Here is a 23,684-nt window from a genome sequence, read left to right on the forward strand (position 1 = left end):
GTGGGCAAGTCACAGGCGCTCTCTGGGTCTCTAGAACGCAGGTGCGTGGGGAGCAGGGATGCGCCATGCCCTGCAGGACTCATTGTTGAAAACTGAAAGTACCATCCTTTCTCTCCTCGTCCACCCAAGAAAGTAGACGGATGGACAGAATTGTCGACAAGCTTTCCTAAACACATCTAAGAAGGCTCTTTAAATTTGGTTGAGCAGACTTTAAAACACCAATGGAAAACACAACTTTTGTCTTGAGGCTGCTGCCCTGGAGTGACTGTGACATTGTCACCTCCAGCCTGGAAAACACTATGAGATTTGAGAGGTGGACACTGGGGCTGCAGTGGAGGAGGCTTCTGTGTGCTGCCCAGCTTCCCATCTGAGGTTTAGGTTGTCTCTTCAGCCCCTCCTGAGAGGCCGGCCAGCCCAGTGTCTGCGGTGCCCTCCTGACACCTCAGCCCCTCCTGACACCTCAGCCCTTTTTCCTCTTGGCCCTAATTCTGCCCTTTGGGGTAGGACAGAGTAAGTCTCCCCCTTAGCTGCCTCAATACATTATGAGAGAGAAAGTATTGGCCCAAATCTGCGTTTCCAGGCAAGGATGTGATGGCTGTCTTGTTAGACATCATTTCATTCAGACTTGGCCTCCTGACATTTTTCCTGTGCGTTTCTGTTGTTTTTTTGTCCCCCCAGGAGAAAGTGCTCATCAAGGAGGGGTGGAAGATAAGGTCATATAACCCAAGATAATGTGAAAATCCTTGATTTCATAGTCTCCCCCTCATTTTTCTGATGATGGAAGCTGAGGCCTGGAAAGCAGAAGAAATTTCTCCCCAGACCACCTCACTAGTTGATGACAACACCAGGTCCAAAACTCAGGCCTGTGGACGTTCCACTTGGAGCTTTTTTTTTTTTTTTCTTTCCTACCTTGCTCGCTCTGGCATGGTACTGAGCCTAGCTAAGTGAGGACTTGCAAGCAGGTCCAGACCCATGCTGGCACCCCACCTTAAATCCTGGCATTTATTAAATGCCAGTCTCTCACCAATGACCAAATCTCCCCAGGATCCTGGTGGATACCAAAACAGTGTGGATCCCGTTTGTATAAGGTCTTTCCGGCTTTTCCCCAGAAGGTGGCGCCATGCTTTTCCTTAGCCTCCACATTTCTTTCTTTTTTTTTTTTTTAAGATTTTATTCATTTATTTGACAGAGATACACAGCGAGAGAGGGAACACAAGCAAGGGGAGTGGGAGAGGGAGAAGCAGGCTTCCCGCGAAGCAGGGAGCCTGATGCGGGGCTCGATCCCAGAACCCTGGGATCATGACCTGAGCCGAAGGCAGACGCTTAACGACTGAGCCACCCAGGCGCCCCCAACCTCCACATTTCTGAGGGGCTAAACTAGGTATGCCCAACTGGGAAGACTTCTTTGATTCCAGTCATTGTTTAGGAACATTTGCTTTTTTTTTTTCTTTTTTTTATTCAACCAATTTTTCTGGTGTGTCTGTGACAGCCAAACCAAACTTTGTGAACTTAAAACACACAATCCAAATTTTGACAAGTTCTGTGCTCTAGAAGAAACCTTATCTCTAAGTAAACATTCATTAATATTCTTAGTAATGATCTCATTTTTTAAAAAAAAAGATGAGGAAATTATGCTTTTCCTAGCTGGCTACTATTATTTCACTGACTTTGAAAAGAAAGAATCCTTATGTTTCTATCCAGACTGTAGCAGAGTCAGACTTGGAACAGTTTGGATCACTTCAAAGTGGATTATAACCTACTTGATGCTGCCGTGTCATAAATATGCCCCATCGCCCTTTTTAAAAATCCTTGCCGTTTCTGGCCACCTTGTCTCCTAAACAGTATTGTTCTCCTTTCTTTCTGGTGCCCGTGTTTACTTTTGCTCTCTGTGTGCTTACATTTATAATCTTTGGTTCTTATGTTACATAGAACACAGGGGCAAAACCTAAAGTTCACCCTGATTCAGGCAGCTCGCCAAAAACTGGGGGCTTGGCATCTAGAGGGAAGTCAGGAACATCTACCCGCCTTGCCAAAAATGATGTCTGCCTTGGGAAACTTTCTGTGACCGAGTGTAAGAGAGAGGGCCTCAAACTTACCATCTCAAAGTGCACCTTCTGGCTTTTTATTTTCAGACATTTTCTGAAAACCTTTTGATGTTAGGTACATTTGATTAAGTGCTTCATGCAGGGTGACATGGAGAATTCCTGGAGTTCTAGAAGAGGAAGTTCTCCTTGGGTTTGGGTTTCAGCTCAGCAGATGTGGAAGTCTGTGGACCCAGCAGCTGCCTAGGGTAGGGTAGCTCCCTTTCACCTGAACCACAAGAGAGCACGGAGAGGTGGGAGGGAAGGAAGGACACCTTACGATGGGACCGAGTTCTCGCTGTGAGCCTGCCAGTACCCTTCCTCGTCCCATTAATGCTCGCTGCTTGCTGAGGGGCGCAGGGAGGCGGTCTGCTCCTGTCAGGACTGTTGAGTGGCACTGCTGACACCTGAATTCCAGGCTGTTTTGCACGCCTGCCTTTGCACCCGCTGAGCTGCTGCCCCGCTCCCAGCGGGATCCTAAACGTGGATTCCTGTCCCTCGGTATTTCTGCCTTGGCTGTATCCATGAAATTATCCAGTATTTTCTGACTCTGCTATTTTTTCCCCCCATGTTTAAAAACTAAGAAAGTTTTTTCAGTCAGTACTAAGCTTTCTGACCAGTATGTTAGGATACTTGGAAACAGTAGTTTTGCACAGCAGAAAGGCATGGGTTTCAGAGCACGGTCTCCCTGTGGGACCAGCTTAGAAAAGAGATGGACCCCCTCTTCCACTGTCCACCTTCTGCTTAGTGGTACATAACTCAGCCACGTGCCCAGTGTGGGGCTTTCCCAAGTGCACTGTGGACTTAAAGCAACCCGTGGGACATGCAGGAACTGAGGAGGAAGAAAAGCACTTGATTTTAGGGTAATTCGTCGCGTGATGGAAGTCTTCTCAGAAAACATTGCCCCTCATCAAATAGCGGATACTAGAAAAAACCAACCTGAACTAAAGTCTTCTTTTGCAAAGGACAGAGCTGTTGCCTTTCAGGCATGTCACCTGGAATGGAACCCTCTGGGCCTTCTACGGTTGATTTTGCCCTAGGCTCAAGTTGGTCATTTATAGATATCCTGCTTCCTCCTCATTTTCTGGGCTAGCTCCTCGGTTGGAACATGTAAATGCAAATCAGTGAGGCATGCCCCAGAGGTGACTTTGCCAGTCATGGGCATTTTTAAAAATACATACACTGTGGGAGTACTCGTTTGACAAACTCACTGAGCACCTGGTCACCTCGTGCATATTGGGCATTCTGTTGGGCACGGGGGTAGAAAAATGGCTAAGATGGGAGCTCACCTTCCAGGGACTTATAGTCTAGTGGGAGAGAGCACTTTAGCAAGGTGTGTGAGTGCAGTGACGAAGGGGTGCACACGCGGCTTCCTAGAGCTGTTCTACGGTGAGTGAGTCTTGAAGGCTGACCTGGCCCAGCCAGGAGAAGAGCACGAGTGAGCAACAGTGAGGAAGAATGGAGGGGTTAGCTGGGGCTCTGAGAAGTGGCCAGTGGGGCATGTGCGGGGTGTGCCCTCAGCTCCGTGTCACCAGGGCACAGGCGGTTGGGGGGGAGGGCATAAACACCGCTAGACGGTCAAGCAGGAGCCAAGCCTTGCTGGCCTTCCGTGCCGTCTTCAATGGATGTGGGCCTGGTTTCGGGTTAGCTTTTTAGATTCTTGGCAATGGCAGAGCCACTTGATGTGGGTGCTAGCCCAGGTCAGAGGGGTCCTCTGGCCAGAGCTGTGCGCTCTGGCAGCCCCAGAGCTCCCAGGTGCTTCACTCTCCCTCCTGGTGGCCTCTTGGCTGCAGGTGTTTGTAGGTTATCTCACTCCAGTATCTGTCACAGTTGATACCTTTTATATCCCCATTTTAAAATTTTTTAAAAATTGAGGCCCGATTATCAGACCAATTGAGTGTCTTGCCGGAGGAATGAACTCAGGTTTGTCTGCTGCGCTGCTCTCAGAGGCTGAGAATGTGTCCATACAACTCTGGAGCTGCCCTTCTTGAGGTGAAAGGTGGAAGGTCATGCGTGCCCACCAGGGCCACGCAACACTCTGCTCTCAGGGGACGTGTGTGGAAAAAGCTGCGCCTTGGCAGGAGATTGAGTTGGCAAGGAGAGAATCACAGTGGGCTTTCTCTAAATTGTCTCATGTGTGTGTGAAGTGGAGGGCATTGTCATCAGTGTGACTGAGTTCATGCTTATGGACAGGGTGTCAGCCCGCTTGTGTCAAGGTGCCTGGGAAGGCTGAGCTCGCCGCCTGGCTCACCCAGACTGCTCACATACTCTAGAGGAGGTGGAGGCACGGTGGGCTGGCTCTGCATGACCAGGGCCCTTGATCTGGAGGCATCTCCACAGAACACTCGGGATGCGTTCCACAGATGCTCATTCTGCGTCCCGTCCCTCACCAACTTCCTTTCATCTAATCCTGGCCAAAGGCAGGACGCTCTGCAGATGGCAGCTCCCCGCCATTCAGCCCCTGCCTGCTTCTGTGGTCTGGTCCACCACTTCCTGGGGTTTTGCATCCTCATGCTGCCCCTCTGCACAGACCGCCCCCCACCCGCCACCCCCAGTCCAGCACCGTGAGGGCTGGGCCCCCAGCCATCGTCCTCACACCTGTGGCCTGAGCTCTGAGCTCAGTCCCTGACACACGGGAATAAATGAATGTATACACAGAGCGTGAAACAGAAGGCAGAAGGAATGGTGGTATGAAAGAGACGTTGCTCTTATGGGCTTATTAAGAATAAGATTCTTGTAAAGTAAAATGATCTCTCTCTAGTGCTTTGCATGATATAAATAATAAGCATAGATAAATTGTGGATGTTCTTGATACCTGTCTTCTCACATGTACACAGTATTCATCCTTGAACCATGCTGATCGGGGTCCCCGTTTTTACTCCTGAAATGATTAATACATAAGCCCAATTTGCCCCCACAGAGTATGCATTGTGTCCACGAGCATGCTGGCCAGGTGATGGGGGCATGAGCTTATTGAATGAGACACCTAGACTTTGGTCAATGCTTTAAGGAGATAGCAGGCCCTCCCAGGGAAAGTTCAAAAGGCCTCTAACAAGAAAGAGAACTTTGAGAATTCAAGAAGGCAGGGCCTCTTTAAATAGAAACCTAGCCTCAGGAAGACAGAATGAAATTCAGTCCATCTGGAAGTGTTGCACACCTGGTAAATATCCAGCCTTACAGTGTACTTTGGGGTACAAAGGGAATGCCCCAGCCCCTGTCTACTAGGCCTTTGCAGCCTGTTTGGGAAGAAGGGGACACACATGAAAATGTTGGCAAGAATGCAAAGCAACCTATAATAGGTGCCGGCAATAGAGGAAAAACTCTAGGTGTTGAGGAAAAAGATCTTTCTGCTGGTCAGGGAGGGCACATGGTCAACCACGTGTGTTTGAAGGACAGTGAGTTTTGTAGTTTAGCAGAGGAGAGCTTGCGGAAACATAGGAGATAAACAGAGATAACAGTAGTTATTATGGCAACCGTAATGATATCCTGTATTATAAATACAGAGGCACCAGGCTCAGCTAACACCCAGGGAGTGTGACTCCATGCCAGGGCTCAGATTCAGTTCTGGAAGATGACGGGCCACCGGCACCCCATCCTCCCTGCTCCCCATGAACCAAGGACTGAACTGTTAACTTTCCCTGATCTCAAAAAAACACTTTAAGTAAATTTTTATGAACACATTCTCCTGGCTATGAACAGTACTATGATGCTCATTGCAGTTTTTCAATATAAAAAATGAAGAAGAAAATAAAATGACCCATAATCTTACCACTCTGAGATAGTGAGTGAACATTCCGTGCATTTCCTTCCAAGTTTTTCACAGTGTTAAATGCCAGGTGTTGGGACATGAGTAGCCAAGGTGGAACTTCCACCGTTAATGCAGCATGACCAGTCTTAATACCGAGTTTTGAATGAGATGAATTCAGCCCCCTTGTGTTGAAAGGATTTCCCATTACTGTTCAGAGAGCAGAGCAGACACGTGGACCGCTGAGGCACACCCCGGGAAGTGAGCCCTGTTCACGGGGTAGCGTAGCCCCAGCTGAACACAAGGCTGGGCTGTATCTTGTCCCGAAACCATGACCACAGCGCCCTGAGATCTGACCCTGTCCCTCCTAGAGAGAGGAGCCGGGGCTCTGGGGGGCAGCGCCTCAGTCAGGACCCTGCAGTGACCTCATGTGGTCCGTATGTCCTATCCTCCCTGGCTTGTAAGCCCCGATGTCTTAGCCCACTCTTGCCTAAATCTAGAAGATGCCTTCCAGATGGTCTGTCTGCTGTTTTTGTTGGTCAGTCTTTGCTTCAATCACGAGAGCACTGGGGTGATTGAAGGCTTGAGGTGATAACCTTGGTCTTGTTGCTGAGTTAAAGACAGAGCTGACTTGTTTCAAATAGCAGAACACAAAGCAGAGAAGAATCTGGGTGGAATGACCGGTCCAGGGCAGGGCAGGGCAGTAGGAGAAAAGTAGTAGATTTTCATTACATTTCATAAGAAAATGCATACATGTTTACAGCCTGGTGTTCTTGTTGATCATTTATATATGTATCCCTCTGCTATTAGTAGGAGTAACTTTCATCTACTAAATAGTACATTCTGATACTACTTATCAAATGGTATTTGTGAGGTATCCCCATCTTACAGATAAGGAGATGGGGGTTTAGCACTTGTGAATGGCGTGGCTAGGGTTTACCACCCAAGTCCAGAGCCCGCGCTCTTTGTTCCTTGCTGGTTTTGCATTTAATTTCTACCTTTATTACAGAGGGTTTTTGCGGCCCTTCTCGTGGCCTCTAGTACAAGTACTTAGTGTATTCTAGCGCATTGTGACCTTTTCAGAGGTCAGGCTGCTCCTTTGGCCATGAGGTGGCTATTTCATGTACCTTTTTCAGAGTGCAAGGTGAGGTGATACCAGCATAGATTCTTGGAAAAGCAACTTCCCATAAGAATCTCTTCACAGGGGGAAAAATGAAACAAGACGAAACCAGAGAGGGAGACAAACCATAAGAGACTCTTAATCTCAGGAAACAAACTGAGAGTTGCTGGAGTGGAGGGGGGTGGGAGGGATGGGGTGGCTGGGTGATGGACATTGGGAAGGGTATGTGCTAGGGTGAGCGCTGTGAATTGTTTAAGACTGATGAATCACAGACTTGTACCTCTGAAACAAATAATACATTCTATGTTAATTAAAAAAAAAAAAAAAAGAATCTCCTCACAGGAAAACCCAGAATTCTTTCTGAGCCTCCCCAACTGCTTTACAATTAGGCACTTCCATGGAATCCTAAGTATTGAAGCCATTCTGAATTTTCTTCTAGGCTTCTTTCTCTCTAGTTGTTTTAAATGCGGATGATGTCCCACAGGCTGTGGGAGAGCATTTATATTTATTTTTAGCTCCTAATCTTTGAGGGCAGAGACTCTCAAATTTTTCTGTATAGGAGACTCTCCCAAGTGCTTAGTATTAAAACAGCTTGCTGGGCGGCGCCTGGGTGGCTTAGTCAGTTAAGCATCCAACTCTTGGTTTTGGCTCAGGTCATGATCTCAGAGTGGTGAGACTGAGCCCTCCATCAGGCTTCACACGCAGCGGGGAGTCTGCTTGAGATTCTCTCTCTCCCTCTGCCTCTCCCCGCCCACTCGCACATGCGCTTGCTGTCTCTCAAATAAATTTTTAAAGGCTTTTTAAAATTTATTTATTTGACAGAGCACAAGCAGGGGGAGGGTCAGAGGGAAAAGCAGACTCCCCGCTGAGCAGGGAATCTGCCATGGGGCTCGATCCCAGGAGCCTGGGATCATGACCTGAGCCAAAACCGAGTCGGATGCTTAACTGACTGAGCCACCCGGGCGCCCTGTCAAATAAATTGAGAAGAAAAAAAAAAAACCAACCCAAAACAGCTTGCTGGGCTCCACCCCCCACCCCCAGTCTCTGATTCAGCCAGTCCGGGTTGGAGCCAGGGAGGTTGCATTTCTAGCATGTTCTCAGGAATGCTGCTGCTATAGGGGGAGGCAACACTTGGAGAACCACTTTTCCAGGGTTTCTGGCAGAATCCCCACTCGTGCCTTCCCATGCCCCCGACCCCCTGAAAAATCACCCTCCAAGTCATTCTGCTTTTACTTCCTTGTACAAAATTAGCCAGAGACATCAGGTGAAGTCTATGGTCTGGCTTCCGAAGTTAGGTGGCAGTGTGACTTGGTCTTTGGGAGCTCACTCGTGTGGGGGACCTGGTGTTTCAGGTAGTGCGAGCGGCCGAGGAGGCGGCGTCCACGCTGGCCAGCTCCATCCACCCGGAGCAGTGCATCAAAGTTCTCTGTCCCATCATCCAGACGGCTGACTACCCCATCAACCTCGCCGCCATCAAGATGCAGACCAAAGTCGTCGAGAGGATCGCCAAGGAGTCCTTGTTGCAGCTCCTCGCCGACATCATCCCGGGCTTGCTACAGGTGGGCCCTCCCGGCGGCTGGCCGGCGCCCGTCTGCCCGGGAGCAGGCACCACCCAACCCCGGGTGTGTGGGGGCTTTGCTCTCCTCGTTCACCCCAGGGGCGGGGAGGGAAAGGCAGGCGCCAACCTGTACTTTTAGGAACCTGTGCAGCTGAATGGCTTGGACACCCCACGCCTTCTGTTTTCTAACGCCTCCCCTGAATGTAGCAGGAAGATCCTCCTGGCAGATTAGAACTGTGGCTCCCAGAATGAGCTTTCTGTTTACTATAAATATATTTTGGTCATTTTTGTTGTTCGTTCCTTCAACAAACCCTTATTGCACATCTGTGGGCCCCAGCCCTGGGCAAGGCGGGCCAGGGATCAGATACAGGTCCTTGCTCTCCTCTCCAGCAAACACTTCTTGAAAGCCTTCTAAGTGTGAGGCATTGTGTTAGAGTGTGGAAGAGAAGAGATGTTTTGTGGTGCTGCGGCACGATCCCGAGGGTGTTTCAGCGTGCCATGGGACCCAGTACAGCCATGCAGGCGGCTCTAGATGGGGGCACCATGTGCCATTACCGTAGGTATGAGTGGAGGTTTCCGAGATAAGAGGTTGAGGGGTGATTTCGGGCCTGGGGTAGTGGAGAGGGGAGGGCTCACCTAGGAGCCAGTTTAGAGTCAGACCCTGGAAGGAGAGCAAGATTTCAGAGGGAAGGTAGAGATAAATTAGCTTCACAATTTAATAAATACTCTGCTTGCCACACACTTGGCTTGGAGTTTAAATACAGAAAAATCCTCAGGGCTGCTTGGAGAGCAGCAGGTAGTCTCATTTGAGTGTGGGGCAGGGGCCAGGCCAACGGGTAGATTGAGGCCCAGTTGTAGAGGATGCAGGTCTGGACATTCCCCAGCCATTTTTGGCTGGCACAGAGGTTCTGCCCACAAGAGTGAGGGATGCAGTTCTCATTTCTTAAAAGGCATTTTCACACAAGGTTTGCTTTACCTGGGTGACGCCTGGGTGGCTCAGTCAGTTCAGCGCCTGCCTTCGGCTCGGGTCATGATCCCAGGGTCCTGGGAACAAGCCCCTTGGTCAGGGCTTCCCTGCTGGGCAGGGAGCCTGCTTCTCCCTCTCCCTCCGCTCCCCTGCACCACCTGCTCGTGTTTGCGCACACTCTCTCTTTTTTTCAAAAAAAAAAAAAAAAAAAAAAAAAGATTGGCTTTACCATTGGGAGAAATGTGAGAGAAGCGAGCTGATTGTTCTCCCACTCTGGCGCGTGCGCGTTGGGTGGCGCTGCCGTGACCGCTCCGGTAGAACAGCACCCCGTGCACAGGCGGGCCAGCCTCCCGCTTCCAGTCCCCCAGCACCAGCTCATTCTCAACACCTTGAAGTTTTGGCCTCTCTGGGCTCCGTGGCAGACCTCAGGTGCACCATGGTTGTTGGCAACAAGGCCACGGGTGAACTGTGAGGGCATTTGTGGAAATGTGGATGAGACATCGACTCTGAAGCAGACCTTTGATCTCATGTCCTTTTTGTGTCCCTCTGACTTTGTAGGGTTATGACAACACTGAAAGCAGCGTGCGTAAGGCCAGCGTGTTTTGCTTAGTGGCAATTTATTCCGTAATTGGAGAAGAGCTGAAACCTCACCTCGCACAGCTCACGGGGAGCAAGGTATGTATAGTGTTACACCTGGGCTCCGCCGGCCGTCACAGGTCTGCTTGGCTGCAGCTCTGGCCTCCAGACAGCCGGAGTCCCTCGTGGGCATCAGCAGTCATGAGAGCAGGCTCTCGCCTGGTGCTTGCTGAGTCCTGGGTCCCAGATGCTGTTGGCTGCACTTTGCGTGTGTTAATGCATTCGTTCATGACAATATCCCTGGGGGACAAGGACAGTTATCCCACATTTAACTGCCCAAGGGCACACAGAGCTCAGCTTTTCCCTCCCTATGCTGCCCCTCACATTCCTTTCAGAGTTTTCTAGAATCAGGGGCCAGATGTGGAACAAAAGGCCCATTGGCTCATTGCAGCTGAGAGTGCTTATTGGTTTAAAAATAAACTTAAAATCTGAAGAGCCTGCCAGGTGAGAGCAGGTGGATGCCCCGAGCTTTGGCAGGAGAGGCGGAGGGGGGAGCGCCAGCTTGAACTCCTGGGCCTTGCAGGCCTCCTGCCTGGTGGCGAGGCTACTCCAGGGACTGCCCGTGGGGGACATGCATCAACATGGAGTTAAAACACCCTGGCGGCATTCTGGATTAAAAACCGTGAAGCTAGAGGTGCCTGGCGTGCTCCTTATGAAGGAAGGAATCAACAAGTAGTGCCCCGTTTCTTTCCAAATAGAGCAGTTCCTCTGACACAGCTGGTGAGCCTCGCTCCCTGAGAGTTCTGGCACTTGCCTGCCTCTGTCCAAACAGGACTTGCCCTTCAGCACCACTGACACTTCGGGCCACTTCGTTGTCAGGGCTTGTCCTGGGCATCATAGGAAGATCGGCAGCGCCCCTGACTGCCGTCTGTAGACTCCAGTAGCACCCCCACCATCAGACGCAGTCATCCGCATCAAGTCTGCACATGGCCAGATCACCCCTGGGGGGCAAAATCACCCCTGCTTGAGAGCCGCCAATCCAGGAGGAGACACTTGACTCTCCTTGCAGACAAAAATAAGCCGCTGGGTTGGAAGGTGTGAGTGAGGCGGCTGTGGATAAATGATTTGGGGGCTACTTCGCCTGATTCCATTTTCCACTTCCTCCTACAAAAAGGCTCCTCACTGATCCCTGCCCTAGCCAAGACCTGAAAAATACTGAGCCAAGATTCACCAGCGGTGAGGGCTAGAAGACAGCATTTACAAAGGGAATTCAGCTTTTAAAATTCATCCCCAAATTGTATTAGACCCTGGTTTTGTCTGGCAATTTTCATTTTCCTCAGTAAAGCAACTGTCCCATCGTCTCATGTGACCCCTCTAATAATGGACTGAGAAGATACAGGTGCTTTCTCATCCCTGTCTGGTGGCCGACCTGCTGGGGCTCCTTTCAGTGGTGGCCTTGGGTCTGGAGCCCGTTACAGCTTGAGTCCACTCAGAGGGCTTAGGAAGGCCGGCCCTCGCACCATTCTGCTTTGGTAGTCCGATTCATCCTGTTACGGGTGTTCGACGTGGTAACTCTGATGTGGTAATATGAACTTTGTAGACTCAGATATACATCTCCATCACCAAAAATCAGTAGCTGACAGACATGGTGCTAAGTCTGTTAGACTAGAAACAAAAGGAATTCCTGTTTCTCCGTAGAGAAAGGCCCGACGCAAGAATGCAGAAGGAATGCGTTGGGGGGCATTTTGAGAGTGCCCCGTCACTGTGGCAGCAACGCCGTCTCTGGGGTCAGACAGCCTGCCCTCTGGTCTCTGTCTCCCAGTTCTCAGCTAGCTCTAGGACCTTGAACAAGCTTTCTTTTCTTTTTCTGATTTTTTTTTTTTTTAAATTATGGCAGAATACACATAACATACAATTTGCTATCTTTACCATTTTTGAGTGTACGGTTTACCGGTAGTAAGGACATTCCCATTGCTGTGTGACCATCACCTTCAGAATCTTTTTCATCTTGTAGAACCAGTACTCTGTACCCTTAAGTAATAATTCCTCATTATTCCCTCTTCCCGGCCCCTGGCCATCACTGTTCTATTTTCGTTTCTATGAATTTGCCTACTCGGGTGCCTCATAAAAGTGGAATCATTTGTCTTTTTGCAACTGGCATATTTCACTTAGAATAACGGTCTTTGAGGTTCATCCTTGTGGTAGCATGTGCCAGAATGTCCTTCCCTTTTGAGGCTGAATAATATTCCATTATATGTACATGCAACAGCTTGCTTATCCATTTTTTGGTAATGGACACTTGTTCTTTCCACCTTGTGTCTGTTGGGAGTAGTGCTGCTATGATAGTGTGTACAGATACGTCTTTGAGACCTGACTTTCAGTTCTTTTGGGTTATCTATGCAGGACTGGAATTGCTGAATCCTATAATAACTTTTCCACGGTGGCTGTGCCCTTTGACAGTCCCAAGAACAGCACCAAGGGCTCCAGTTTCTCCACATACTCACCAGCATTTGTTTTCTCTTTTTTTTTTTGATGGTAGCCATCCCACTGGCTGGTGGCCATATGTTCTGTTGGCTGCTTGGTGTATCTTCTTTGGAGAAATATCTACTGAAGTCCTTTGTCCATTTTGAATTGGAGTTTGTTGTTTTTTAATTGTTGAGTTTTAGTTAGAAGTTTTCTGTATATTTTGAATATTAATCCCTGTCTTTTGATGCATAAAATTTTTTAATTTTCATGAAGTCCAATTTATCTGTTGTTTTGTTGCCAGTGATCTTGGTATCATAGCCGAGAAATCAGTGACAAATCCAGTGTTGTGAAGCTTCTGCCCTGTGTTTTCTTCTAAGAGTTTTATAATTTAACTCACACATGCAGGTCTCTGGTCCATTTTGAATTAATTTTTGTATGGCAGTAGGTGATGGTCCAGTCTCATTCCTTTGTATGTGGATATCCAGTTTCCATGGCACCATTTGTTGAAAAGACTACCCTCTCTCCATTAACTGCCGATTTTATATCCTACTACTTTGCTAAATGTATTAGTCTTAGGGTGTTTTGGGGGGAATCATTAGGGTTTTCCACATATAAGATCTTTCATCATTTATGAATAGAGACTATTTTACTTTCCATTGTGGAGGCCTTTTATTTTCTTGTCTAATTGCTCTGGCTGGAACTTCTAGTACCAAATTGAATAGAAGTGGGGAACATCAGCATCCTTGCCTTGTCCTTGATCTTCCGAGAACACTTTCAGTCTTTTACCATTGAGCATAATGTTCATCATAGGCCCCCCATATATAGATTTTGATATGTTGAGGCAGTTTCCTTCTATTCCTAGTTTGTTGAGTAATTTTATTATCAAAGGGTGTTGAATTTTGTCATCATCAATTGAAATCGTGGTTTTTTCCCCTTCTGTTAATGTGTGTTATAGTGATTAGATTTTCATATGGTGAGCTATCAAGGAATTTCAGGAACAAATCCCACTTGGCCATGGTGTATACTCTTTTTAATAATGCTGTTGATTTTAGTTTGCTAGTCTTCTTGAGGATTTTTATATCAGTATTCATAAGAGATATTGACTCATAGTTTTCTGTTCTTGTCTCCCATCTGGCTTTGGTATCAGGACAATGCTGACCTTACAGCATGAGTTTGGAAGTGCTCCTTAATCTTCGATTTCATGGAAGAGTTTGAAGAGCGTTGGTGTTAGTTTGCTAAACGTTTGGTAAAATTTATTAGGGAAGCCATCTGGTCTAGGGTTTTTCTTTATAAGAGGTTTTTTGTTGTGTTTTTGTTTCTGTTTTACTGCTGTTAATGAGAGGAAAACTTGTATCGAGGCCCCAGGGCCTAGGGGCTCTGGCAGGAGGTGGCCCTGCAGGCAAAAGAAGAGCTGGTGGAGGGGCAGGTTGTTTTTGTGGCGCACCTCCTGTGGCAGGTGACTGCAGGGGTGCAGGCGAGCAGAACACTTGCAGCAGATCATCTAGTCGCAGTTGTATTTCTGGGCTAGCTGGCAGAGGGAAGGCTCGATGCTGCCACCCTGCAGGTGAACCTCCCAAGTACAGGGTGGCATCGTTCTGGATATTGTAGTCTGAGACAATGTGGCCATCCTCCAGCTGTTCGCCTGTAAAACTCAGATGCTGCTGGTCGGGTGGGATGCCCTCCTTGTCCTGGATTTTAGCTTTAACATTCTCAGTGGTGTCGCTGGGCTCGACCTCGAGAATGTTGGTCCTGCCGTCAGGGTCTTCACAGAGATCTGCATCTCTGTGTCTGCCGCAAGGCCACTGCTGCCTATGAGATTTTTGGTTACTGATTGAGTCTTCTTACTAATTATAGGTCTGTTCGCCTTTTCTTTCTTCGTGATTCAGTCTTGCTAGGTTTGGTGTTTCTAGGAATGTGTCTGTTTCATCTGGGTTATCTAATTTGTTGGTGTACGTTTATTCATAGTGTTCTCATAATCTTTTTTATTTCTTTTTTTTTTAAGATTTTATTTATTTGAGAGAGAGAAAGAGAAAACAAGCAGAGGGGAGAGGTAGAGGGAGAAGCAGACACCCCGCTGAGCAGGGAGCCCAACACAGGACTTGATCGCAGGACCTGGGGTCATGACCTGAGCCGAAGGCAGACGCTTAACAGACTGAGCCACCCAGGCACTGCTAATCTTTTTTATTTCTGTAGAGTTAGTAGAAATGTCCCACATTCGTTTCTGATTTTAGTAATTTGAGTCTTCTTTTTTCTTAGGTAACTGAGCTAAAGTTGTGTTGATTTTGTTTATCTTTTCCAAGAACCAGCGTTTGGTTTCATTGATTTTCTCAGTTGTTTTTTTATTTCCTTTATCTCTGTCCTGATCTTTATTATTTCCTTCCTTCTGGGTTTAATTTATTCTCTTTCTGCTTCCTTAAGATGTAAAGTTAGGTGATTGCTGTGGGCTCTTCCTTCTGTCTTAATCTAAGCATTTGTGGCTACACATTTCCTTCTTTGTGCTGTGTGTGCTGCATCCTGTAAGTTTGGGTAAGTTGTGTTTTCATTTTCATTTGTCTCAAGATCTCTTCTAATTTTTCTTGTGATTTCTTCTTTGACCCATTGGCTGTTTACCAGTGTGTTGTTCAGTTTCCACAAATTCGTGAATTTTTCAGTTTTCTTTCCTTTACTCACTTTTCACTTCAGTTGTGGTCAGAGAAGACACTTTGTATGGGATCTGTCTTTGTAAATCTATTGAGACTTAATTTGTGGCCTAACACACAGCCTGTTCTGGAGCATGGACTGTGTGCTCTTGAGAAGAATGTGTATTCTGTTGTTGGGTAGGGTGTTCTGGGTGTGTCTGTTAGATCTAGTTGGTTCGTTGTGGTGTGCAAGTCTTTGATTTCCTTGTCTTCTTTTTGGTTGCTCTCTCCATTATTAAGAACAGAGTCTTGGGGCACCTGGGTGGCTCAGTCATTAAGCGTCTGCCTTCGGCTCAGGTCGTGATCCCAGGGTCCTGGGATCGAGCCCCACATTGGGCTCCCTGCTCCACGGGAAGCCTGCTTCTCCCTCTCCCACTCCCCCTGCTTGTGTTCCCTCTCTTGCTGTCTTTCTCTGCCAAATAAATAAATAAAATCTTTAAAAAAAAAACAAAAACGGAGTCTTGAAGTTTCCAACTCTTCTCCAATTCTGTCAGCGTTTTCTTCTTATATTCTGCTGGCATGTTACTATATACTTAATGGTCTGTCGTCTTGTTGTATTGACCTGTTATGAATATATAAGGACTTTCTTGGTCCCTTATAAACTTTTTTGATTTAAAGTCTCTTTTGCCCAATATCATTAGCACAGCCACCCCTGCACAGTCGATTACGGTTCGCATGGGGTGCCTTTTTCCAGACTTTCGCTTTCAACCTCGTTGTGTCTTCCCTAAAGTGAGTCTTTTGTAGACAGCATAGAGTGGGACCATGTTTTCCTCACGCATCCTGCCGATCTCTGTCTTTTGACTGGGGAGTCTCACCATCTCCACTGGAAGTAACTACTGGGGAGGAGAGACCTTTGTCATTTGGGCATATGTTTTCTATATGCTGTAGAGCTGTTTTTATCCCTCATTTTTCTGCATTACTGCCTTTTGTGTTTGCTTTGTGTACTGAAACGTTTCTGTTCCCTTCTCATTTCTGTCTGTGTATATTCTGTAGCTGTTTTCTTAGTGGTTGCTGTGGGGATTACATCTGACATCCTAACGTTGTAACAGTCTATAATTTGAATTTCTGCCAGCTTACGGAGCAAGTGAACTCTAGCCTTTTCATTTGTAAAATAGGAGAACCTGTGCTGCCTCCCTCAGAGGATCTTTGTGTGGCTCAAATATGGGAATCCGTAAAAGCTCCTCGTGAACTGCTGAACATGTACACATCATTAACTCTCTTACCATCTTTTCCTTGGGCTTGCACTTATGTTCTGGACGTTGCTAGTGGATACTTCCGTGTTGTTTTTGTTTTTGTTTTTTCAGTTAATTAACATATATTATTAGTTTCAGAGGTAGAGGTCAGTGATTCATAGTTGCATCTAACACCCAGGGCTCATTACATCACGTGCCCTCCTTAATGCCCATCACCCAGTTACCCCATTCCTCTACCCTGCTCCCCTCCAGCAGCCCTCAGTTTGTTTCCTGTGATTAAGAGTCTCTTATGGTTTGTCTCCCTCTCTGGTTTTGTCTTGTTTCATTTTTCCCCTCCCTTCCCCTATGATCCTGTTTTGTTTCTTAAATTCCACATGTCAGTGAGATCATATGATACTTGTCTTTCTGTGATTGACTTATTTCACTCAGCATAATACCCTTTAGTTCCATCCACGTCGCTGCAAATGGCCAGATTTCATTTTTTTTTTTTTGATGGCTGGGAAATATTCCATCGTGTATATATATGTATACCACATCTTCTTTATCCATTCATCTATTTCAGGGGTTTTGATTGTAAATAAGTACAACAGTGTTTAGCAACTCTTTTTTAACCAGCCTTTCACAGAAATAGAACTGTCCTGTCTTCTGGAACATTTTTTTTTTCTTTAACAACTCTTTGGTTCAACGAGTACGGGTTAGGAAGCCGCCCTCTTCACTGTACCCCTAAGGCATGTGGGAAAAGCAAAACCCTGTTCTGCCCCGGGGCAGGACAGGACTGACGCAAGCCTGCACAGTCCCCCAGGAGGGACCAGCCGAGCTGACCCAGTGACTGGGTTGCGGGCCCCCTGGAGCAGGAGGAAAGGTGGAGGCCTCCTGGAGGAGACAGGACTGAACTGGGGGGCTTGGCAGCACGGGGCTGAGCTGTAGGAGGAGACAGGACAGCTCGCGCAGGAATAGGGGAGGGGTGTTCGGAGGACATGTTTGCTGAGTAAGGAGCTACTGGAGGCACACGGAAGTGTTCTCATTTTTCTTCATTTTGCAGGAGGGGAAGTTGAGGTTCAGAAAATGTTTTGCCTGAAGTCACACAACTAGTTAATGGTGGAGTTGGTTTTAGGACTGTGCTGGATCTGTTGAGGCACAAGCTGTCGCGTTGTCTGATAAATGGGATTTCCCTTGAACCTGGTCGGCCCTGGATGTATCACTCTGAACCTGAGAACATGAGAGTCCTCAGGTAAAATGATGGTACTACCCTCATGGGGCGCCTGGATGGCTCAGTCGGTTGAGGGTCCGACTTTTGGCTTCAGCTCAGGTCATGATCTCAGGGTCACAGGATTGAGCCCCACGTCCGCTCTGCACTCATCAGGGAGTCTGCTTGAGATTCTCCCTCTCCCTCTGCCCCACTCTGCACATTGTCTGTCTCTCTTTCTCAAATAAATAAATGAAATCTTTAAATAAAATTAAAGGTTTAAAACTTGAAAGGGTGGGGAAGGAAAAGCAACCTGTGTTGTACTCTGCTCAGTTAAAACGGCTAAGGCAGCGCTACAGGTGCCGGTGCGTGGAGATCCCAGGGCTGGACTGTGGAATAAAGGCAGCAAACCTCAGACTGCCTACTGCTGACTCCCTTTGTGGAAAAACACACGACACAGCTGTTCGCTTCATTCTCTACATCTACCTTGGTGTGATGTGTCAGGGAGACTTAGCTTCTCCTAGGAGCTCTGTACAGTGGCTGTTCCAGTTCCTGCTTGTTTTTTTTTGGGGGGGGGGCTGCTTTCTCGTGCACCACACGCTGAGCCTCTCTTCCTGGGTCCCCCTGGAAACCAGCCGCATGGCCTCTTTAGAGCAAGGCAGGTAAAGAGCAGTGGATGGGAAATAGTTCATAATTTCCTCAGTCTTATAAGTTGTGTGTTATGTGGACGTTTATGGGCATCCTGTTTCCACAAATACTTGTTTCTTTTTGTTCTTAATGTGATCAGCCTTGTTTAGCCTAGCCGTCCCTGTGGAGCATGGGCCCGCACCCCGCTTGCCGCACCAGCTGCATGCAGCCGTTGGCTGCAGTCGCCCCTGGAATGTGTGCCTCTGCTCTTCACATACCTGCTTCCCCAGCACCCTTGTGGCCTACCTGGTTACAGTAACACTTTTCATTCTGTTCCGGAGAACCATTGCAGCTCCCTCTCCTCTAGACCCTGACTTCCTCCCACCGCTGTGACCCTCGCCCCGGGGCACATGTGTGCTGCCTGAGTAGTAGGCCCTTAGTAAATGTTCATATGATGAATTTCTCAAGGAACATGCTGTTTTCTTCCTTTTTTTTTTTTTTTAAGATATTTATTTTTGAGAGCATGAGCATGAGCGGGGGCAGAGGCAGAGGGGGGAGCAGACTCCCCACTGAGCAGGGAGCCCGACGGACTCGATCCCAGGACCCTGGGATCATGACCCGGGCCAAAGGCAGGCAACTGACTGAGCCACCCAGGCGCCCAGAACATGCTGTTTTCTTACTGTTGCCTGGGTTTTCGTTGTCTGCTCTCGGATTGCTTTCCTCCTGCTAATGCGTTTGTGTCTTCTCTTTGCAGATGAAGCTACTAAACTTATATATAAAGAGGGCCCAGACCACGAACAGTAACAGCAGCTCCTCATCCGACGTGTCCACACACAGCTAATGGCAGCGCCAGAGTCTCTTCGTGTAGCCCTAGAAGCAGTCGGTGGTGCCTCTCCGAGACCTTCCCCCACCCTCCCCCTCATCAGCTGCCCAATCAGTACAAGGAGGCCCGCAAATATTTATTACAATCAGTATTTTGGTCCCTTCCAGCTTTTGTGTAGAATCTTACTGGTATTGAATGTAAAGGAAGCAAGGCCTGTATTGCAGTCCTCATATGAAACAAATGGAATAAGAAAAGAGCCATACTTAAATGCATCTTGTACAGCCTGCTGAGATCATAAAACCATGTGTGTGGGGTGCACTTTCAAAAAATTGGAGCTCTCTGGCCAATACTTGGTAGAAAGTAGCATTTTCTCTTAGTTACTAACATTTGAGGAGGGTATGTTAATTTGTGCTTCTCTCTCACTTCGCTTACTTCCTTCTGGATACGGCCTGTGACCCCAGGAAAGGGTCATACATCTTTCAGTTGTATTGTGAGACCTACTAAGAATGTGAGTCGAGTCTCGGCAAGAAACAGAGAAAAGCCTGAAGACGGTCTTGTAACAACCACGTGGAATTTTGCTTGTACAGGATCTAGCCTGGAGGCCCAGGGTTCCCCCTGCAGCCTCCTTCCAGGATGGGCTCCCCGCCCCTCTGGACACTCTACTCACGCTGTCCCCACCTGGAGCTTCCAGTCGAAAGAATTCTTTCTTCTGTTTAAATCCAAACACAAAAATCAAGGTAAATCTGTAGCAGCCATTCATGGGTGCCTAACGTGGCATTTCATGAAGCCTGGAGGGTACAAAAGAAGGTGCGTGTGTGTGAGTGAGTGTTCCACTCCTCAGCTCTTGGGGAAACACTATGTTAACAGGGCTCCGCCTTGACCCTGGTGCTTGGTGGTGCAGATTTTTAGATTTAGCGCCCTCTCTTTGCCTCCCCCACAGCCTCTGCCTCAGCTCCTCAGTTCTAGAGTGTTCTCCGTCAGTCTGGTAAATGGCATCCCAGTTTTGACTTCTCGGTTTAATACAGGAGTAAGATCGAAGAAAAGTCCAGAGAGGCCAAGTATCAGAATTTTTTTTTTTTTTTAATTTTATGGACAAAAGTACTTTCTTGCTCATCTGTTGAAATAGTCCTTGTTTAAGGAAAAAGTAATTTGGCGGCTAGCAAATTGCAGAAAAACAGGATTTGAAACCCAGTTTCAAAGTCTGTTTCCTTTTCTCCAATGAGAAATGATCAGAGAAACTACCCTTACAAATTTCTTAAGGGTTTGATTACTCCAGTAAAATGAACTCTAGATTTGGAATCTGGTTAAATACATTTTGAGTAAAATTCTTAAAGCCACATGGAAGTCCTTGATGTCTTCACAAAGGCTTTTCTATCCTGTGTCTAAATGGAACTGGTTTTTCCTTCTGGAAAATGCCGACTCTGGTGGTATTTTTTTTAATGAGATGTTCGCTGTTCCGATGCAGAATCCCCTGCAGCCTGCAGCCCTGAGAACAGAGACTGTGTGGGGTCACCACGGACGTCCACAGACCCCCTTGCTCTGGCCCTGGCTTTGTGTTGGAAGTTGCAACACTGTAGCACACATAAACTCAGTTTCATTCGGAATTTATTTTAGATACTTTATTTGGAACTAGGCACTGAAAATGAAGGTCCAGGAACAGTGAAGCCAGGGTGCCTTCACTGAGAGAGAGAGAGTGCGCACGTGTGTGTGCGTGTGTGTGCGCACACGCGCATGCGCGCACGCAGGGGATATCTTGCACATGGAGGGAAGTACCCCACTGCTGCTGTTGAAGGAACTTCAGGGGTGCATTTTAAGTGGTTGAATATTGACTTATTTTTGGCTCAGAACATAGCAGGACCAGGCCTTACTTTCACTGATAAATACCGTTTGTTATATTTCACTAATGGGATTTCCTTTTTACACTCGACAAGTGAGTCAGGGCACCTTTTGATTACTCCTCTGTTGTAGAAACGTGCATTCTGGCTAGGTTATTTATGAGTTCTGTTACACCTGATGCGTTTGGAAACACCTTCCTCCTTGAACTCTCTGACTCCCTGGTCCCCCAGGCCCTGCCGCCTGCAGTTGGGAAGAATCTTGAACATTGCCGAGTTGTCCTCACAGTACTCCCAAAGGGCTAGCCTTGAATGTCACTTCCCCAGCCTTCAGTCTCCTGACCTAGAGAGAGCTACAATCACGTACAGGTCTCTTGGCCTCAGTCAAAGCCCTGCCCTCGCGCCGGGGTGACTCGCATGCCGCCACCACCTCATGGGGAGGGAGCTGCGCCTGCCGCCGACCCCCGAACCCCGGACAGCCGCCGCCCCCCTGCAGGCCTCCCGTTCGGCCCAAACACCACAAAGAGCAAAGCACCCAAAACTGCGAAACTCTGTTTGCCTCCCCTGTTCACCTGACCATCCAGGACCCTGACGAGCCCACCCGCCTGAGCCTCCCTCTCGCTGGGACTGGCTTCCCTCCTGGCTCCTACTTGCCACGGTGCGGCGGGCAGGCTGAGGCCGAGGTGAGCATGCAGCTTCCTTCAAGTACACTGTGTGTGCTTCGCTGGGCGGCGCTGCGGACAGCCCGGGACTGCCTCTCTGTGGCTCCCCCCGGCTTCTCCTCCCCTGTGCAGGTGATGCAGCCGATCCTGGTCTCCTCCGTCTTTTTCTTTCCCTGCCGCCCTTTATTTATCAAGCCTAATACTACACGTTAACAGCAAGTAAGAACTTTGTAGAATCCCACCAGGACTTTGCTAACAATGATGTTTGGAAATGGAAAAAAAAAAAACGCTCTGAAAACTATCAGCCACCAAAATAGTTTTGTCGGCACTGTGTTCACACGCATGGTCCCCACACCCCCAGGTTGGGTTTTTTGGGTTTTGTTTTTGTTTTTTGGGGGCTTTTCATGTTACATCCATATCTGTATTTATATCTTATTTGTTTCACTTTCAAGTGTATCATGGCAAATGTACAGATTTTTTTTGTTAATAATGTGCTAGGATTTGCTAAAAAAAACAACAACAAAAAAAAACCCTTTTGAGTTTGCCCTAGAATAAATGAAACTTAATTCAGTTTCTTGCCCTGGAGCAGTCTTTTTCCTCCCTGGATCCTGTAGATAGCTTATCCCGTCTCCCCAACCCCAGAAGGTGACATGTTTGTAAAGAATCTGAGGGGGCTCCATCAAGGGAGTTTTCTCGATGTCAACACGTCACTCTCTAGGGGGAGTGTCCCACCTGCCCTGAGTGCTTTCGGGAGCTGCCACCTTGCAGTGTGGAGTGGAAGGGTTGGGCGTAAAGACCCAGGTGGGCTCTCTGAGCAGAGAGGAGGTTAGCTTCCAGGAACTCAGCTCAGGAGCTGCTGCTGGGAGCAGGCTAGACCTCGGGGAAGGACTTGGAGGGAGGGGGCCGCCTGGCAGCTGACCGGAGCATGGACTTAGGAGGAACACGTGCAGGACACCAAGGGCACCAATCCACTTTTTTGAAGCCTTTTACTAAAAAAAAGATGGTGAGTTTTCCATTGTTTACTGTGATGTACCTCAAGTACCACCACCCCATGACTCAGCCCCCTTTCCCTGTGGCCCACCACCTCCTTCCCCCGTTTGACCTGTGACAGCGGGGTGGTAGGATCACAAATGCCTGGGCCCAAATCCCAGCTCCCACCCTCCCCAGGCAAGTCGCCACTCTTCCGGCTGGCAGTTCCATTTTTAAGGTGGAACAACAGCTACGTCCTGGTGGGGCTGTGAGGATTCATGGAGCTGAGGTAAGCTGCTGGGACGGAGTGAATGCCGGGATGCCCCCGCGCTGCCTCCTGCAGGGAGAGGGAAGTCGGGTGAAGCCACCCCCGCAAGCCTGCACGCACACTCCATTATTCATTAGTGAATGTGGAAAACTCCCGGGCGGGCACAGACCACAGTCTTTTGGGTCTCTAACCCCTGCCTTTCCCAGGACTGCCATCTTGAAGATGGTCACGGGCCATGGTTGCGGCGGGGTGGGGAGTTCAGAGGCCCACTGTAGTCCACAGTGCTTGGTTCAGGGGGTCTGAAAGGTCTTCTCTCCAGAAAGTGCACCTTTCCACTGAGTTTGGCACTCACTCATGGAAGGTTCCAGGACCCCCCTGAACCTGTCCCAGGTTCCCAAGGTGAAAAGCTCTGACCTGAAGACCAAATATGCTCTTGACATTCTTGGGTCATTCACGAGGGAGTGGGGACGTGCAGCTGACAGGCAGCATTAATAAACTTGTCTGGCATTTAGACTTGGGAGAATTCTCATCTGTAACCTCGGACTGGCTTTTCCACCAGTTATGTGATGCAGATAAGGGACGTGCTGTCCTGTTCAGTTGTCAGAGGAGGAAACTGAGTCATGAGGCATGAGGAGAAGGCTCGGTTAGACGGTGACAAATGTTAGGGCAAGACCCCAGGCTCTGTCCCTGTCTAGCAGGTGTCCTCCCAGCCCCCCCCACCATTAGCGCATTTTTGCAGGAACAACAGATGGGCACGTGGGAGTCTCCCGGGGGGGGGGGGGCTTGTGAAGCAGCATGCTCGGTGCCACCCCCTGAGCAGCAGATTCTGGAAGGCTGCAGGCAGGCCTGAAAAGGTGCATTTCTGACAAGCTCCCCGGCGAGGCTGATGCTGCTGGTCTGGGGTCGCAGCTCGAGAACCACTGCCGTGCACTT

General features: G+C 48.4%; 1 protein-coding gene across 12 annotated transcripts in view; it reads left to right on the top strand.

Moving 5' to 3' along the window:
- The window catches only part of CLASP1 (cytoplasmic linker associated protein 1), a 260,558-nt gene extending 238,469 nt beyond the window's left edge, over window positions 1–22,089 (top strand). For all 12 annotated transcript variants that reach the window (XM_035726556.1, XM_035726557.1, XM_027588558.2 and 9 more), the window contains 3 exons: window positions 8,299–8,505; window positions 10,030–10,146; window positions 18,952–22,089. In XM_035726556.1, coding sequence (XP_035582449.1) covers window positions 8,299–8,505; window positions 10,030–10,146; window positions 18,952–19,038 — 411 coding nt within the window. In that variant the 3' untranslated portion in view covers window positions 19,039–22,089. The remainder of the gene's footprint in view (window positions 1–8,298; window positions 8,506–10,029; window positions 10,147–18,951) is intronic.
- Window positions 22,090–23,684: the final 1,595 nt, after the last annotated feature.

This window comes from Zalophus californianus, chromosome 3, assembly GCF_009762305.2.
Source record: "Zalophus californianus isolate mZalCal1 chromosome 3, mZalCal1.pri.v2, whole genome shotgun sequence".
Taxonomy (NCBI): domain Eukaryota; kingdom Metazoa; phylum Chordata; class Mammalia; order Carnivora; family Otariidae; genus Zalophus; species Zalophus californianus.